At 34.1% G+C, this 19,326-nt stretch overlaps 1 protein-coding gene across 1 annotated transcript; it reads left to right on the plus strand.

Moving 5' to 3' along the window:
• Window positions 1-1,047: 1,047 nt before the first annotated feature.
• Window positions 1,048-18,954, plus strand: LOC25486489 (protein CTR9 homolog). The gene is made up of 24 exons (XM_013608069.3): window positions 1,048-1,352; window positions 2,154-2,220; window positions 2,344-2,538; window positions 4,205-4,305; window positions 5,740-5,793; window positions 6,576-6,692; window positions 6,783-6,846; window positions 6,968-7,182; window positions 7,835-7,919; window positions 8,793-8,893; window positions 10,066-10,158; window positions 11,731-11,799; window positions 11,934-12,026; window positions 12,124-12,387; window positions 13,131-13,211; window positions 13,667-13,825; window positions 13,968-14,063; window positions 15,128-15,229; window positions 15,318-15,425; window positions 15,529-15,753; window positions 16,531-16,797; window positions 16,896-16,967; window positions 17,780-18,082; window positions 18,459-18,954. The coding sequence occupies exons 1-24, from the start codon at window positions 1,212-1,214 to the stop codon at window positions 18,636-18,638; spliced, it is 3,252 nt and encodes a 1,083-aa protein (XP_013463523.1). The 5' UTR covers window positions 1,048-1,211; the 3' UTR covers window positions 18,639-18,954.
• The last annotated feature ends 372 nt before the right edge of the window (window positions 18,955-19,326 follow it).

Here is a 19,326-nt window from a genome sequence, read left to right on the forward strand (position 1 = left end):
AGTCTTTAATAAAAAGATGAGATTTCTTGAGATTGTTTTTATTTTAAAAGTTACTATCTTTCTCTCTCTCATCTCTCTCTCTCTCCCCCTCCCTAATCTCTCCTTTATCTCTTCGTTTCTCTATCTCTCCATTCTCTCTCTCTCTCTCATCTCTCATCCCCCCTCTCTCTCCCTCTCTCTATCTCATAAAAAAAATAAAAAATTGTATTGAGAATATTATGATAGAAAGTATGTCGTAATCAATGTTCCGTAAATCGAGTGTTAAATCTTCGAGATTATCGAGTTTACATTTTTAGGTACAAAAATCGTGTTAACTCTGAGGTAAAATCGGTTTCTGGTAAAATTGGAAAGTTTAACGAGTTTGACAGAGTTAACACTCGGTAAACTCGTGTAACTCGACCGATTTGTAATGGCTGGCACAATATTTTTTTTTGAAAGATTTGTAAGTGCTGACATAATTTTAAATATGTACAATTGAATTTTGTGGGAATAACATTTTTAACAAATTAAAAATGTGTATTGAGAATAATGTGTTAGAGTGTTTTTTAGTCCCTTAAAATCTTATAAATTCCATAAAATTCTTAAAATTTGAAAATTAATAGTAAAAGAATTTTTTATTGATTTTATTTTTCTTTATTCAAACGCTAGAATTTATTTGTTCATTATTTTTATCATTCACGCTTGTAAGTTTGCTCTTTTTCCCCTAAAATTCATTGAATCTTTTAAAATTTTAAAATCACATGAAATCCTTTGAAATCCTTAAAAGTCTGTGTGATAAATCCTTTAAAATCTTGAGTGTATAAAGTCTTTTACATAAAAAGTCTTTTAAAATCTCACAGAATCAATACAATCTCACACAGTCTTTTAAAATCTTAAAGACTTTTTTTATTAAAATAGTCTTTTAAAATCCTAATCCAATACACCCCCCTAAATAAAATAAAGGACGAAAGTATTACCTAATATAAAGTTAAAGGACTAATTGTGTAATTTTGCCAAAAATAAATAGTAAAGTAGTCCGAAACAAAGAGGGCAGTTCTTTTGGGATCCAGGGAGCATCTTTAAATAAGCTATTTCAAGAGTTCATTCATTCAGAGGCGCGAAGGTGGTGTGATTATTCTCCACGTTCTCTTCTCTTCTCTTGTGTGATTAGGGTTCTTCACTGTGTTTTAGGGTTTGTTGCAATTCAACCATTGTTATCACTGAATCGTTCAATGGCTTCGGTGTATATACCGGTTCAGAATTCCGAAGAGGAAGTTAGGGTTAATCTCGATCAACTTCCAAGGGATGCTTCTGATATTCTTGATATTCTCAAAGCTGAACAAGCTCCTCTCGATCTTTGGCTCATTATCGCGGTCAGTTGATCGCTTTCTATCTTTTCTACTTGCAACTTATTTTGATTTGTGATTTTGTGTAAATGTGATGTTATGATAATAAGTTCAACTTAGAAATAATTGGTTTTTTTGCTTTCTTCAGTTGGATTTGTATCTTATATTATAGCAAAAAGTGCTTATCATGAAAACACTTATGTATAAGCTTTTTATATAGCTAAAGAACTTCAAAACAGCTTATGAATGATGTCGTAAGTTGTTTTCGTAAGTTCTCTTGAGCGGTCTCACAAAACTTATGTTAGTAGATAAGCTCAAATAAGTCAATCCAAACAGACCTTTGATACTGTACAATTCCTGTTTGATGGTTTTTTACTTTCTACTTGGGGCCTGGTTTTGGATTGGCTTATTTAAGCTTATCTAGTTACATAAGCACTTGTAAGTTTGTTTGGAAGTGTTTATGAAAACATCTTAAGACATGTCCATTAGCTATTTTCAGCTTATTTTCGTAAGTTCTCCAGGATAGCTTATGAAAGCAGCTTATAGCTTATATGAAAATGTATTTGATTTTATTTTTTCTTATTGAAACAGCTTAAACATAAGCATTTATATGATGAGTGATTAAAACTTTTTGTGCAAACATGGCCTTATTCTTTCTAGAACAGCTTGCAGAGGGCATAGAAATTCACATATAATTTTCCCTAGTTAAACACAGATATATCCGATTTCCTTCTATTTGTTTTTGTTCGTTTGATTTGGAATTTTGATGGTAACTATTGTCAACCCTGCTTCTAAAATTATTTATATTTACTTGTTACGGTACTGCAGAGGGAGTACTTCAAGCAGGGAAAAGTTGATCAGTTTCGCCAGATTTTGGAGGAAGGAGCTAGTCCAGGTATAATTTCTTTACAGATATTGGTGCACTTTTGTTTAACACTGGTTGTGGAACTGATGAGTTTGGTCTATCTAGCGGTTGGTCTATCTAACGGTGTTGACTTTTTTATGACTTAATTTGCAGAAATTGATGAGTATTATGCTGATATTAGATATGAGAGGATTGCTATCTTAAATGCCCTCGGGGCTTACTATAGCTACCTTGGAAAAATAGAGACAAAACAAAGAGAAAAGGAGGAGCATTTCATTTTGGCAACACAATATTACAATAAAGCATCAAGGATAGACATGCACGAGCCCTCTACTTGGGTTGGAAAAGGTGAACTTAATTTTTCATGTTTTTTTCTCTTTCCGGAATATGTGTAAATTTTAATATGATTGCGAGTGGAATTTTCATAATGAGCAAATAATTCCAGTTAGATTTATCTTGGATTGGGTTATAGCAATAGCTTTAGGTATCCTGTAGATAGCTTAGCATAACTTGGGATCTCTCTTCGAAGACAACATTTCTAGAACTCATGTTTTAAAATTTGTTTTTTCTATGCGATATTTTTTAAAGGATTTCATTTGATTGTGTTTAATCTCATCATATGGTTGTTCGAATGATGTGGTTGCGTATATTATTAGAATTTTGACTATTGAGATTCATCTATATTTTGACCTTTTTTGGTGATCTCTTCTTGATGGTTGAGCTGTGTTGTTAAATAGAGGCGCTACAGCGTCGCATAATTTGAACAAATCAGAAATCGTTATTGTTCCACGATACATTATTTAGGAGTAAAAAGGAACAATACGTTATTTAGTATAAAATATTGTCAAACAGCGGCGCTATAGGCTATAGCACTGTTGCACAACAGAGTTTAAACAAGCTGCTGTTTCCCGCGTTCCGTGATTGACAACACTACGATTGAGATGAATTCAGAGTGTATTTTGTTGCTTTTGTGCATGGTAGTTATTAGCTTATATGTTTGGCCCGGCTTTTTTATGGTCTAAAAGCTACTTTAAAAATAAAGTTAAAACTAAGAGCTTTACAAATAAAGTTAAAGTTGTTTGGTAACTCTTTTACCTTAAAGTTTTTTTTTTTTTTGAAGAAATAAAGTTATTTTTCAGTTAAAAGTTGTGTGGTAAAATAAGTTTATAAAGCTTTTATCTTGTAATGAATTACTAGTATGCAAAGGGCTTGGATCATAATAATAGAATCAATTGCACATGGACACAAGTGATCTACGATTCATGTACGTGACACAAGGATTCAGAAAAATAATATTGAAATAAAATAATACTGAAACTAGGAAGGTCATAATAAAAATAATATTGAAATACAATTAAAAAAATAAGAAAAGTGTGGCAGCCTGGTTCGAAGACAGGACCGATAAAATAAGTGCCGAAAAGTAGTTCTGAAGTTAGTTTCGACAGTTTTTATCGCAAGCTCATTTCTTTCATTTTTCTTCATTAGAAAAAATTACTCCCTCCGTCCCGGAATAACTGAGCTAGTTTGGCTTTTCAGTTTTCACACAGATTAAGAAAAGTGTATAAGTGAGAGAGAGAGAAAAATGGTTTTAAGTGCTTTTGTTATGTATTGGTGCATTCTCCACTATCATAAATGCAAAGTAGAATATTTTGAATTGGGAATAATGAAAGTAGTATTAATTAGAGTTATAATTAGAAAAAAAATAATTAATATTGTATTGAAAAGTGAAATGGGTCAGTTATTTTAGGACAATATTTTTCTACAAAAAGCTCAGTTATTATGGGACGGAGGGAGTACTTGTTTTTATTAAGTGCTTAACTAACTCTTGTTTGGCCTACCTTCTCCTTAAAAATTTAGAAAAGTAGAAATAAAGCTAGGCCAAACGGTACCTTTGATAATGTCTTACAAGTTACAAGTATCTAAATTGCCAAACCTCATGTTTGTCCCTTGCTGTCAGAAGAATGTGACGTGCACTACTTATACTTAATAAAATTGATATATTTAATTCTTACAGGTCAGCTTTTGTTAGCAAAGGGTGAAGTTGAACAGGCATCTGCTGCATTTAAGATTGTGTTAGATGGAGATCGTGACAATGTTCCTGCTCTTCTAGGCCAGGTATAATAGTAGATAAGTTAAAATGTGTTTGCATTCATATGAAGGAATTTAACACCTGCAATTTTAAAATTCCAAGTCCTAGGTGATATGAGTACAAGTTGCATTCCCTCCATTCTATTAGTTTCTGAGTGAAAAAGTTTACTGATTGAACCAAGTCCAAACTCAAAATTGAATACATTTTATGATTTTATTATATACATCTGGGTGATTTGCAACTAGGAATGCATTACTTTGAGGTGAAGAGAAATCAAATAGAGCAATATGATGTCCTCTCTTTCATTCCTCTTTGAACTACTCCTGTGATTTTTCACTGCCAGGAAAGGTCTTGCCACTTAATAATTAACTCTGCTTCACCCTTAACATTTTTTTCGTAAATCCAAGACATCCTGTTTCTGCTTAGTTTCGTGCTGTTCCAGAGATAAAGCCTTCTTCAGAAGGAAAACATGAACGACTGGGTGCACTCTGCTATGGCAGATGCGCTCAATAAGGAGAGGATCCTATCCTCTCCACTATCTTAAAAAGTCCATAGAACCATCTTAATCGAGCTTTTGTGCAGCTGGGTTCAAATGCTCTTTCCGTTTCTTACACTTTTACTGTGAAATCAATAGTTTGCTGTTTATTGAAGGAAATTCCCAGGCTATGCTCAATGCGAGTATCGACTGGGGTAAAAACATTTACATATGAAATTGACACAAAGATGAGAGACACAAACTTTCCTCTCACTTCTACAATCGTAGCTGAAATACGGGTAGCACTTGGGTGACATTGGGGTGCCAATGTCATGTGACATTGGCCAACCACAATGTCACAAGTGTACCAAAAAACAAAAAATCTTTGTGAGCGAGAGAAGAAAGCCACTTGTGACATTGTGGTTTGCCAATGTCACATGACATTGGCACCCCAATGTCACCCAAGTGCTACCCTTGAAATACCACCTTTAACTGTTATGAGTACATATAATAATTAACATTAACTACTACTGACGACTTGATCAACTAAACTACTAATGGGTCTGGTTGGGCCCTACCAGCCTACAGCTCATTTTGCCTCTTCCTAAAATAGCCTGTTTAATTAAGGTTCTATCAAATATTTACTCATTCATGAATAAACTGGAAAAACATTTATCAATAATTCTCTGGTAATTTTCTCAATAGTCCTCGTTTTAGGGTCAGTTGTACTGGTTTGTCAGAATGCATTCTCCTGTTCTTGTTATAGCACATTAAACACTATTAAGCAACTATCTGTATATTAACAGTTCACTACTATCTAGGAATTCAAATGTCTGTTTTTCTCGGGTTTTGAAAATTACACGTTTTCATCCACTGTGCATCTGTTTTTCAGTATGTGAACCCTAAAACCTGAAGTTAGTTTGAGTCGTCTGTGTAACAAATATGTTCTACAATTCTTACACAATCTTTAACTTTGTTTCTACAGGCATGTGTTGAGTTCAACCGTGGAAGATTTTCTGATTCGCTTGAGTTGTATAAGGTTGGTTAATATAGCCCCCTTTTTTGGCTATATGCATGACTAACTGTTTATATATGTATTGTGCTCACTTACCTATATACTACTACATGTACATGAATTCATATATGTATGTGTGTGTTTGTATTGTTGGAAATTCCGCCTTCATTGCGATCCACCCTTAGCCGCCTAAGTGCGGCATTTGAGTTGCCTTCATTGCAGCCTCCAACACCTTCATTGTGTTGGGTGTGATGGGATGGATTTAGTCCTGAATTGCCTTGAGATATGGCTTGTGTAGTGTTTATAAAGCTTGGGCAGCCTTCACCTTACAAGCCGGTTTTGTAAGGTTGAGCCCAACCCAAATACACACACACACACATATAAAATCAAATGTCAACACTTCTAAATTAAATCGGCATTACGTCACTCATCGTCTTTTATAGGATTCAATATCTCTGAAACCATTCTTGAAATGAGTAACTCTAATGACACCATTGACATGCATGCCAGATTTCAAGCGTGCTGGAATCAGTCTTTTGATTGTTGTCATGTGAAAAACTAATGATAGAACTCTACGGATCAGATGAAAGATATGAAATTCAATGATAGATACTTGTTTTTATTGTGAATTTTCTTAGGCCATGCAAAAAAATTCTTTACAAGAATGAATGTTAGTTTAAAGTATAAAAACCTGATGTTATCATCGTGCTTAAGTTTGATTGCGTCAGTTCTGATGTGCTATAAACATTACTCAATACTAGTTTTTCTTATTTCATTTTATTTTATTTTGACATGCCAACCTAAAGAGGGCATTGCAAGTGTTTCCCAATTGCCCTGCAGCTGTGAGACTTGGAATAGGTCTATGTCGCTACAAATTAGGTCAATTTGAAAAGGCCCGACAGGCATTTGAGCGTGTTTTGCAGGCAAGTGAATCTTTTAATGTCTAGTGGTTCAACCATTCAGCTTATTTTGTGGCACTGATGTATATATGCTTCATGATTTATTCTTTTCAGCTTGATCCAGAAAATGTCGAGGCTCTTGTTGCACTTGCAATAATGGACTTGCGCGCTAACGAAGGTTCGACTTTTCTTCCTTTATCATGTTCTGGTGCACCTCATACGTATTTGTTAATTATATATTTAGCCATATTAGATTCTAATTTAGCGAACTAATATTTATACTTTATAACATCTTTCAGCTGTTGGAATTAGGAAAGGAATGGTAAAAATGCAGAGGGCATTTGAGCTATACCCGTACTGTGCAATGGCTCTGAATTATCTTGCAAATCATTTCTTCTTCACTGGTCAACATTTTTTGGTTGAGCAACTGACTGAAACTGCATTAGCTGTTACCAATCATGGTCCAACCAAGTCTCATTCTTATTACAATTTAGCACGCTCTTACCATAGCAAGGTCAGAAGCTTCTCTTCCCCCCCCCTCTTATACTCGTGGTTTTTGACTTTGTTAGAGGTTGAAGGAGAATGATGTTTAAGTTACATGGTGAAGTAACTCTCTGGTCTGCCATGTTTCTCACATGGCTTTCACAAAAAAAGTTTATGTTTCTGCTGTAGATATTTAACAATGTCCATTTTCCACCTGCTTTTTCCAACTTCTTTTATGCTCTCTTGTAAAATAGTTGTGTCAGTATTATCATGATCTATCCATGCAATGTTAATTGCCTTCCGGCCAGATGTTTTCCATTGTGTTGGTCAATTTGATGTATTTAGTTATTGGTCATCCTTATTGATGACGGAGCTCTCACATTTTATGTATTTATATACTTTGACTTCAATAAACTTTTTTAAGATGCATATATTTTTTGGAAGAAACATTTAACTTACGTTTTCATGCATTTTTGTGTGTGCTATTATCCTCTTGACTTTCTAGTGTTTTAAGGATTTTTCTGAAAATGTTCATAAATCATCATTGTTTAATTAATTGTTGGTACCATGAAAATGTATGTAAACCTTTGGCTTTTGTAAATCCTCGCTTTTTAGGAAGGTTGGGAATATCCATCCTTTGGCTTTATCATTGCTGATGCTACTCATGTTTTTCTTCACCACAGGGGGACTATGATAAAGCTGGGGTGTATTACATGGCATCTGTCAAGGAAATTAGCAAGCCCCATGAATTTGTGTTTCCTTATTATGGTCAGTTGCTGATCTAATTTTAAATTCTTCATTGTGTCTATAACTGTGATATGCCTGCAAATTTCAAATTTTATTAGCTATAGAACTAATAATGCTTTATCGTCTTATGGCTTCTGTGATTAGGAGATGTAGCAGACTTTGTTGCCACAATTTTAGCAGTTGTTCTTAAAACATACAATTATCTTTTAGTATTGTGATTTTATTAGTTCTGTTGGTGTGTTTCAGTAATATGAAAATGTATCACGATCATTGTTGTCAGGATTGCGATGCAACTCGTAGAATTGTACGATTCTACAATCCTCTCCCCTAGTTCCATGTTGCACTATTAACGGGATCAAATGCTTGAAAGGACCCCGTGGTTTGCGAGGAAAACTGGGATAGAATGCTTCCCCGTTCCTTGCAATTTTTATGAAGTTTTTCGGGCTGGGTTTTAAAGGGTGACCCGATTTAGAAGAAAACAAAATACTTTAGTTTTAGGATTTCTTGCAACCCTAACCTCATTTGTAAATCCTGCTGTGACCCATTCTCCCACTGCAACTGCGATGCACCTCTTCTAGTGGTAGAGAGAAATAAAAACATAGTTAGGGCAATAGTTCCCTCGTCAACAGAATAATTAAAAATAAGAAGTGAGAGAGATAGATGCACCTCTTCCCCCCGCTCTCCCGCCGCTTTTGTTATCCTTTTTGTACTTTTAAGTTAACTTTACATCTCACAACATATATCCTAGGTTGGATCTTGAGTTTGACAGCATTGACCATGATTGTACAAGTTGCTATAATTTTTGCTCTAGTATGATATTAATAGTAACATTTTCACAGGGAATGGAAAACTTATGCCTGTTTCACTGTCTTAACTTTTTAATGCTGTTTCCAGGTTTGGGACAAGTACAGATTAAGTTGGGCGATTTTAGAAGTGCACTCTCAAACTTTGAAAAGGTTTTGGAGGTGTACCCAGATAATTGCGAGACATTGAAAGTGAGTGCTAAAATTGAAGGATAATATCTTTCACCCTTTTTATATAACTTCTTTTTCAGTGTGCTGTAATTTAAGGCGCATGATTGAAAAATACCATTTGATCGAATGTCTTTTTGTTTGGAGAAATTGGTTTAGATTCCATGAAATGTATAGAACAATCACTGCAAATTTCATGACTATCTATATATGTTTATTCCAAAAAGGCCCAATATAATATTATCCTCTAATTTGTTTGGGAAAATCACAAAAAATAATTCTTCGGTAAGTTATTGTTGGCGTAGGACTTAATGCCTTCTCATAAATCCCACTTTGGAAATATTTAACTATTGTAGATGTTAATCATCCCTTCCCTGAATATGCTTTTTACGAAGAATTTGTCTAAAAGTTGCAAAAAAAAAAAATTAACTAAAATTCAAATTTAGGCAGCTGTCCGTAATACATGATAGTGCTGCTATTGCAGCATCACATTCTGTCCAGAGCCTGCTTCAAGAATGTGTTTTTGCTTTGCGCCAGCTGTGATATTGAACAAGAGATCAACCCCTTCTTTCCAATCCACTTTTGTGTTGTTTGATCATTTTCTTCAGGATATTTCTACTCTCTCACCATGGCATATATGGTTCAAAACCCTTGTTTGAATTTTGGCTCATATAAACACCAGTTGCTCCTTACTATGTTTCATTCAGTGTTATGGTCAAACATGTATCCCAGTTCTCATGCAAATCGTCCGAGTTCTCATATAGGTTTTTGTCTTTCGTCTTCCTTTTCATCGGTCACCCTTGGCACATGTGTAACTTAGGCACTGACTTTTGATTAATGTCTTGGATTTTTGGCTAATTCCTAGTTTCGGACTTTTACATGTGTAGTATAAATAAATAAATAAATAATTTACTTTGTCTCTATAGACTTAAGAATCATCCTAATGTAGCAGTTTTGGGTCAGCTGCTCCATGCCTCTACCCAGGAATCATAATTATGAATTTTGGTTTTATAATGATGTACATACAATTTGTAGATTTGTTATAGTATCTGTCTTAGTTAAAAATAGTAATAATAATGGTCCAACTTATGTAGCAAAAGGTTGTCAGAATAACTGGATTATCTTTACTTTGTATATGGAACAGGATGTTATTTCTCCCTTCTCCCTTATTTTTGTGTTTTTGTTTTTTCATACAGGCACTTGCATACATATATGTTCAGCTTGGTCAGACCGACAAGGGCCATGAATTCATTAGGAAAGCTACAAAAATTGATCCCCGTGATGCCCAGGTGATGCTTCTGATATAATTTTTGAACATGTTTCTCTTCAAAGATATAATTTAAATCCTGCTAGTGTCCCAAGTGTTATACTGATAGGCCCATTATAGCAAGAATCTATTAAAGAGGGAATAAAAGGGGGAACAGGTGAAAGTGAGCAATGAGAATACAGAGATTTATGCAAATGTTAGGTTTCCAGGTTATCATTTATGCCTTTGTTAATGTAAATGAAATTTGATATTTAATGTTTTTTCCTTGAAAATACGGAGATTGATATTTGAGAATAAATATTTATTATTTTGGGATAGCTTATCTCAAGAACAGCTAACAAGAAACATTTATTATTAAAGAACATAAAATTAGGCTTAATTACATTTTTGGGGTTTCCTTTGTGCCTTTACTTTTTATTTGATGTTGATCAGTTCTCTACTTAAAACATGCAATATGGTCCTACTGTCAATTATCTTCTACGTTCTCAATTTGTGGGATTTTATCAATTTTTTCTTTCAAAAGATTTGGGAGTTTATCATGGATTTGAGATGTAAAATTATTTTGAAATTTAGTGGAACTTTGATAAAAATTTGTGGATTTTGTAAGAAATGAAGATTTCAAGAAGATATTTTTTTTATTGAGTAAACTTTGTTTAATTTGTGGGTTTTTGAGTAGAAAACGACGTATAAAACAATTTAAATGATTCAATTTGTTATGATTTTGAATTGATAATGAGAATTTGAGAGTTTTAAAAAAATGGAAAGTGATTGAGGGACTTGATAGTTACAATTGAAAAGTTGAGGGACTAAATCTGCTAAAAAAAATTATTGAAGGACCAAAATCGCACATCAATTCAGTTGAGGGTTCTAAAAGTACAATCAAGTTAAAATTATATTATTATAAATAGCTTTTGTACCTATATTCCTTGCTGTTCTTGTAGTTGCTCAATGTATTAAGGTCCATTAATTTTTTTTCTTTCTGTATTTATCTTATATATGTGACTATTAGCAAAACCTTGTTGAATTGGATTTTATCAAGTACTACAGATTTTTTTTTTTGTCTTGGTATTTGGTGAAGTTTTTTTAATTTTCATTAACATTTTTGCGAGAATAAATTAAGTGTAACAAAGATGAGGATGTTGTGTTGGATGTGTGTAAGGCTAGACGGGATATGATCAGAAATGACAACATTGGAGAGAGTTGGGGTAGCACCTCTTCTAGAAAAGATGGTGGAAGCTCGACTTAGGTGGTTTGGGCATGTAAAGAGAAGATCTATAGATTTTGTAGTCAAATCACTAGAGGCAAAGGGAGACTTAGAAAAATTATAAGAGAAACTATTCAGAAAGATCTAGAGATTAATGAGCTGGATAGAAATATGATACATAATAGAACATTGCAACGTTTGATCCATGCAGCCAACCCCACTTAGTGGTGTAAGGCTTGATTGTTGTTTGATGTTATAATGTTTTTGCTATCCACTCTTTTTCCTGACACGATTCTTCGTTTTTACTCTTATCTTTTTACTTAATTATTAATTGATTGAAATCTTTTCATGTCTCTAAAACTTAAGTTTATGATGTAACCAATATTACAGGCATTTCTTGAATTGGGAGAATTGTTAATTTTGTCCGACACAGGAGCTGCACTGGATGCATTCAAAACTGTAAGGGGCTAAGAACTTACCATCTGCTGTTCTTTTGTGGTTAGCAAATGTTATCCTAAGAAATTTAAGAAAACTCTTCATTGTTGAAGTTCCAGAATCTTTGTTGTAATCTGCATTTTGCAAATCTGGTACAGGCTCGTACTCTTTTTAAGAAGGGAGGTGAGGATGTACCAATTGAATTACTCAATAATATTGGTGTCCTTCAGTTTGAAAGGGGAGAATTTGAGGTTTGTACTGCTATTTCACATGCAGCATTGGTTATGCAATGGCCCCTTTTTTCAGCACACTTACCACTGTTTCGCTCTGATTTCTTCTATTTTACAGCTTGCTAAACAAACTTTTAAGGAAGCTCTTGGTGATGGAATTTGGCTTTCTTTCTTTAGCGAGGCAAATAAAACTTCCATTGATGCTGCTACTTCTACACTTCAATTCAAGGACATGCAACTATTTCACGACCTTGAAAGTAACGGTCACCATGTTGAAGTACCATGGGATAAAGTCACAGTACTCTTTAACCTGGCCAGATTACTTGAGCAATTAAATGAATCTGGAACTGCAAGTGTATTATATCGCCTAATCTTGTTCAAGGTACGACTTGATAATTTATTTGTGAAGTGCTCGAGAGTTTAATTCTCAGCCCTTGAATTCATATTTTCACAATTACATAAATTAATGCTTGTTTTTTGGGGTATAGATAAACTATTTACACCAAGTGTCCTTTCGAAATTTAGTCCAATATATTCAATCAATAAGATAAGTTTATACGAAGAAATGGTGAAATAAAGCGATTAAGAAATAGGGAAACAAGGTAATTTGGAAGTTGAGAAATCTCAACAACAGAGTGTGTATAAGAGTAATATGCGCCAAGGATAACCTGTGCATGTCTTCTACGGTCTTAGTTATGATATATTTGTAACTTCACAAAACCAATTGTCCTATATGTTTTACCTGCTAATGTTATTATTACTAGTACTCTGATGTTTAAAAGTTATTCAAAGTGTCAAATGTATAACGATGCAATCAATTGTCATTTAATAATTTTAATATGGCAAGGGTTGTTGAAATTGAAAGCTTTTAGTGACCTCGCCTTGTGCATTACACTTTTAATAATTCTTCCTCTCAATCTGAAGGCTGGTGTACCTTTGTGGCTATATTATTGCTTTACATAATGATGTTCTTCTGCATAGTTTTGTTCGATTATAGAGTACCTCTATTGTGAAAAAAGTTCCACTGTGTGATCCTTCAATTTATTTCATGAAGTCTGTATTTAGTGCATAGGATGTGGTTTATGACTGGCTTATTTATTATTACTTTTTTCTTGTATTATCCAGTACCCAGACTACATTGATGCGTATCTGAGGCTAGCTGCTATTGCAAAGGCTCGGAACAACATTCTATTAAGCATTGAATTGGTTACTACTATCCTCTTGAGCTCCCTGTTTTCCTTTATTATTGTACATATTGTTGATATGGTTTGCTAATATTGCTGTGATCTCCCATGTAAATAGGAAAGCAATCCTACTAGAACGAGAAAATATAAATATATCAATTCCTAGATTTAGGGATTTCTGTTTGATTTGTAAATATTTCAGCGCTATCAAATAATGTGCCAATAGGGTTTCTCTTAAGAAATCCAAGTTATTGAAGTTTTATTTATAATAGAAATGCTAACAATGCACTCCCTCTTATTAGTTGAAAATCATGTGAGTCTCATCAAATATATATGGGCCTAACATAATTCAGTGGGACCTGTTGGATTTTAACTAACCGAACATAGTGTGTTGGGAAGTGTGTGTTAGAGAGTGTATTGCTGGCAGTCCTCTCTTCATAAATTTTATAATTAAACTATTTAATTTTCTTCTTTTAGGTTAATGATGCCCTGAAGGTGGATGTCAAGTGTCCAAATGCATTATCTATGCTGGGTGAGTTGGAGTTGAAAAATGATGATTGGGTGAAGGCAAAAGAAACTCTCCGGAGAGCGAGTGATGCCACTGACGGGAAGGACTCGTATGCTACACTTTCTCTCGTAAGTCTACTCTTCGGTGCACATTTCACTTCATCCTGTTCCCACAGCTATCTGTAGAACTTCAACGGGAAATAAATATTGGGTTCCCCATTATTGTGTTATTATAGTAATTCTTTTGTTACACTGATTGTGATATGAATAGGGAAACTGGAACTACTTCGCTGCAGTTCGGAATGAAAAGAGAAATCCAAAGCTAGAAGCTACTCATTTGGAAAAGGCCAAGGAGCTTTATACAAGAGTAGGTTTTCTCATCTTTCTTACTTCTATCCGAATGGGAGCCACTTTTGCATGTTTGTGATTCCTTCTAAGCTTTTGATCCCTAGACTTATGGTTATGATTGAAGAAATTTGATGACCTTGGCATTGATATCCATAGAAATAGAATCTGGTTGATATTAACATTGTTGAGTTTCTACATCTAGCAGCTTAAGCTCCTTGGATAGTAGGTCCCATAGCTATCGATCCTCGATAGCAGTGCATTGCGGCTGATCTAAAATACGCTATTGAGATAGCAGGATGACTGCTATTCTATTTCTTTTTATAAATATTAAATAATTAAAATAATATATAAGTGCTGAAAATTAAATAATACCAAACACTCACGAAATATTCATAATTAACAATTTAAAGTACCAACTATTAAGCAAAAGATAAACAGGTTTAAGCATCTAATGCTTTAAGTAACCAAACCTCAAAATTCAAGTTAAAAAATGGCCAATGTAACAAGCTTTTTTTTTTCTTCTAAGCGGCAGTCGCAGGCTCGTAGCCTCAAACAGCTGTGATTTTGGCCGCTGTAGCAGGCACTACAGTCACTACAGCTCTGCTACAGACTTTTAATAGCGGCCACCAGCTGCTGTAGTGTGCTATTGATGACATTGATTGGTCCTTGATATGATCCAAGCTCTTTTCGGAATAACACGTCAAGAGTTTAGTCCTTGTTGAGTTGTTGTCTCCATTATTCACAGTTAAGCTAAATTTCAGCTCAAAGGTAAAGCAGGCCTGTATATTATCTCTGTTTAAGCCAAAGGCTAGAAATATACCATTCCTAAGTCTTTGCTTGTCCCCTTAAGTTTTTTTCGATAGATGTTCCTTCCTGGACCAAAATAAAAGATTTTTACTCTTTTAATAGTGTATCTTTTCTCTATTTGAGGAAGATAGAATTTATCAGCGCTTATGCTTTAATTACTTTTCGCTGAAGTATTGTATATGTTATGTTGAAACATTTTCTGCATCATTTAGGCCCTGTTCTAACAAAAAGAATTATATTATTTGTAATAACCCGTTTATTTTTAAACATTTGTAGGTTATGATTCAGCATTCTGCTAATTTATATGCTGCCAATGGTGCTGCGGTTGTTTTTGCGGAGAAAGGCCATTTTGATGTTTCAAAAGATATCTTTGCACAGGTTTCTGTTTTGTCAGCTTTATTTGTTGGACATGAAAGGAATGGACTATTATCTTTTGGAATTAATTCTATTTATTACTCTATGGCAGGTTCAAGAAGCTGCCAGTGGTAGCGTTTTTGTCCAGATGCCTGACGTTTGGATAAATCTGGCACATGTTTATTTTGCTCAGGGAAATTTTGCTTTGGCCGTCAAAATGGTGAGTTTGTCCTACTTTTATTTTGTATCCTCTAATCCCTTTAAGTTCCCACTCAAGTATTTATGACATCAATTTTATGCTTTCGACCTTGCTTAATATGCAGTATCAGAATTGCTTGCGGAAGTTTTATCATAACACAGACTCACAAATACTTCTATACCTGGCTCGCACCCATTATGAAGCGGAACAGTGGCAAGACTGTATTAAAACTCTACAGAGAGCCATCCATTTGGCACCCTCAAACTACACATTAAGGTTTGATGCAGGGGTTGCAATGCAAAAGTTTTCAGCATCAACCCTTCAAAAGGCAAAGAGGACTGCAGATGAGGTTTGTTTCTTTACCCTTGAATAATTTTTACAACATTTATTACTATTTGATTAAAAATGCTTACAGATAGATGGAATTATTATCTATTTTATGTGAAGACGTCCATTTTGACCCAAAATTGTAGCAGGGTTCTTTGAAGTACGAATATGGAACAAATTGCGCCAAAATATAAGCCTTGTTTAATTGTGGAAAACTTTATCGTACTGAAATATACCATTATAAAGAAATAAATCAAAAAATATGAAAACCAGTTTGCCTCACAACAAAATATGCTGAATTGTTAGTTGATTTTGCTAAACTTGCCAAACCAAGTTCTGATTGTTTCAAACCATGTAAGGATCTTTGTAACCTGTGTAAAAGACTAGTGTCCCCTTGAGCAACAAACCTAGGTGATTGGAGAGATTTGTCTTGAAGCTATCCATTCCGCCATGTTTTCTCATTGAGATTTGTAGAAAATATTTCTGATATATTTCAAACTTTGAATAGAGTACAAACACTAATTCGTTTATACAGACTATTCAAAACCTAACATTCCTGATTAATGGGCCAAATACAGTTATTACATGTGATTACAAAGTATTCACTATTTATAACAAGATTGATTAAGCTGTGAAGTTATTAGGGCTTCTTTTATTGTGGATAGTTATTCTGTCTTACATTTGTTTATCGTCAAATGATTCCCTATTTACCTTTTATTTTTAATAAATAGTAGACCAATCTAATGCAGGACCTAGTTTGATCATTGCTATCTAACTGATATTGATTTCTAAATGTTAGGTGAGAGCAACGGTTGCAGGGCTGCAAAATGCTGTTCGTATATTTAGTCAGTTGTCTGCTGCTTCCAACCTACATATTCATGGATTTGATGAGAAGAAGATTGACACTCATGTTGGATACTGCACCCACTTACTTTCGGCTGCAAAAGTTCATCTTGAAGCAGCTGAACGTGAAGAACAACAAATACGGCAGAGACAGGAACTTGCTCGTCAGGTTGCATTGGCTGAGGAAGCCCGGCGCAAGGCTGAAGAGCAAAGGAAGATTCAGGTATGTTTTTTTCGTAATTTCTCAGTATCTGTTTCATCACATTGGTTGAGATCTAAAGCGCTGTACTTATACATTGCTTTTGTTTTGATTTGAAATAGATGGACAGAAGAAAGCATGAGGACGAATTGAAAATAGTGCAACAACAGGAGGAAAATTTTAAGCGTGTTAAGGTAAGAGTTCATCGTGGTCTTTCAAAAGATATTTGGAGTTAATATATTGCTGTTGATACTCCCATATTGAATTAGATATGACTTGAAAATGAGTTTATAAGTTTGAGAGATCCCTCGCCTTATTATTCAGTTGTGGTTAAGTTAGACCAAACTCAATGTGAGACTCTTAACACACTCTGGTAATGCCCAGGACTGAGCATCTGGATTGTGAGCTTAAGTTAGACTCTGATACCATCTTAGAATTTGGATAGGATCTGATACTAGCTTTTAAGGCGAGGAGTGCTCCCACTTATGAAAATGTTGCTAGACCTTATCTCATCCAATGTAGAACTTATAACGAGCTTATAAGTGGGAGACATCCCTCACCTTACAAGCCGCGGCTTTAGTAAGGTTGGGTTAGGCCAAACCCAAATTTTAAGAACTGTTAACAACTTTTCAATTTGTCTCCTTATTGAATACATTTACTTTTAATGAAAATGATCTTACTTTACAGAAGCGTTTTCTTAAAAAATAAGCCTAGTTCTAAATCACAAGAATAGATGAAAAAGTAAATAGAAACAAACCGATGGTTCCTATAGTAACTAGTTTTACTGGCTGTTGTATAGTTCTTAATTTTGAAGGTTATTTTTTGGGCTATTTGTTATCTATGAAGCACCAACAGGACACGAATACCAGTCATGACACTGACCCTAACACAGACATTAATAAGAATTTGAGAAAATGGAAATTACGGTTAAATGTCGTATGTTTGTATAAAAAAAAAAAAAAATCAATGTGCTTTGGAAATTCTAAGCTTCTATTTGCATTTCTAGGAACAATGGAAGAGCAGCACACATTCAAAACGGAGGGAAAGGTCCGATGATGAAGACGGTGGGACTGCTGAGAAAAAGAGAAGAAAGGGTGGAAAGAGGAGGAAGAAGGATAAACACTCAAAATCACACAATGACACAGAAGAAGCAGAGGCTGATATGATGGATGAACAAGAAATGGAGGATGAAGATGTTGACATGAACTCCAGAGAGGAGCCCCAAACTCAGATGAATGATGATGAGGAAAATCCCCACGGTCTTCTGGCATTAGCTGGACTTGAGGATTCTGATGCAGATGATGAGCCGGTAATTTATTGTATAATTGGAATTATGACTTTTATAGTCTGCTATCCACACACTATCCTCTGGTTGGAATATTCTTTTGCCATATCACGATGGACTAATTGGTAGAACATTTATTTGCATTGCGTCTGTGAATTGCATTTTTAACTAAGTTGGTAGTTAGTCCTACCAATTTATTCTATAGATCATGATAATAAAAGTCAATAACACTGAAGTTCTGAACTAGTATATACTCATTGTCATTATCGTCACAAATTTTTATTTCCATTTTCTTGGTTCTTCCAATAATTTAATTTGCTATCTATTGGGCAACTAAATCCTACTTCATTGGTTCACTTTTTGGCTGGTTAAAATAATTCTCTTATTGTTGTTGTTCAAGGCTGGACCTCCCTCAACCATTAGCAGGCGGAGGCAGGCATTATCAGAATCCGACGACGATCAGCCAATAATGAGGCAAACGAGTCCTGTAAGAGAACAGTCTGTTGATATGGAGGAGAGTGATGGAGAAATCAGGGATGAGAAGAGACATGAAGATGATGGCAGTGATGAGGAGAAATAATATTAACTTTTTATCGCACAGGGTGAGTCTGAAATTTTTTTAGGAAAAACATTGTGCACTCGTTTTTGGCAATTCTTCTTTGTGGCAATATGATGTATATATACTAGAAAAGGCTATTTTCACATAGATTTGGGAGGGGGCTTTATTTGTTGTCCAATGTAATGTAAAGCAACATATTTAGTCCATTCATATTTCCTTATTTATTTCATAAGTTTAGAACTAATGAGTAATGAACGATGATTATCAAGTTTATTGTCATTTAAACTAAAACTGTTTGGTTGACATTTAACTCAAAAGCTACAGTTTTTCTAGACAATTAGTTTAAGTCAGTTGCTTTTATCAATATATTGATGTAATTTTGCAATGACATTAATTTTCATTATTATTGTGTAATCATATAATGAAAATATAAAAAAAAAAATTATATTAGTAGTTAAAGTAAAATCTATTTGTTTATAATTCTTGATCATTTAGAATTTTGAATAGGATTAAATTAATTTTCAGAAAAAAGTAGAAGTAAATGCTTTTTTATTTTTAATGGAGCTTTGTGATAATTACATAGCTAACTATTCTTTCTCCTTTTACAAGTAAATGCTAACTATAATATAACATTAAATAACTATGGATATTCAATTCACCTATAATTTATCTACGAGCTTGACTTATTAATTCAAAAGATAAAAGTTTA

This window comes from Medicago truncatula, chromosome 2, assembly GCF_003473485.1.
Source record: "Medicago truncatula cultivar Jemalong A17 chromosome 2, MtrunA17r5.0-ANR, whole genome shotgun sequence".
NCBI lineage: Eukaryota > Viridiplantae > Streptophyta > Magnoliopsida > Fabales > Fabaceae > Medicago > Medicago truncatula.

Excerpts from the sequence above, each read along its gene's own strand:
- LOC25486489 (XM_013608069.3), top strand. The coding sequence starts at position 1,212 with ATGGCTTCGGTGTATATACCGGTTCAGAATTCCGAAGAGGAAGTTAGG. Across the intron at positions 5,794-6,575 it reads ATTCGCTTGAGTTGTATAAG|AGGGCATTGCAAGTGTTTCC; the intron begins GTTGGTTAATAT and ends GCCAACCTAAAG. Across the intron at positions 7,183-7,834 it reads CACGCTCTTACCATAGCAAG|GGGGACTATGATAAAGCTGG; the intron begins GTCAGAAGCTTC and ends TCTTCACCACAG.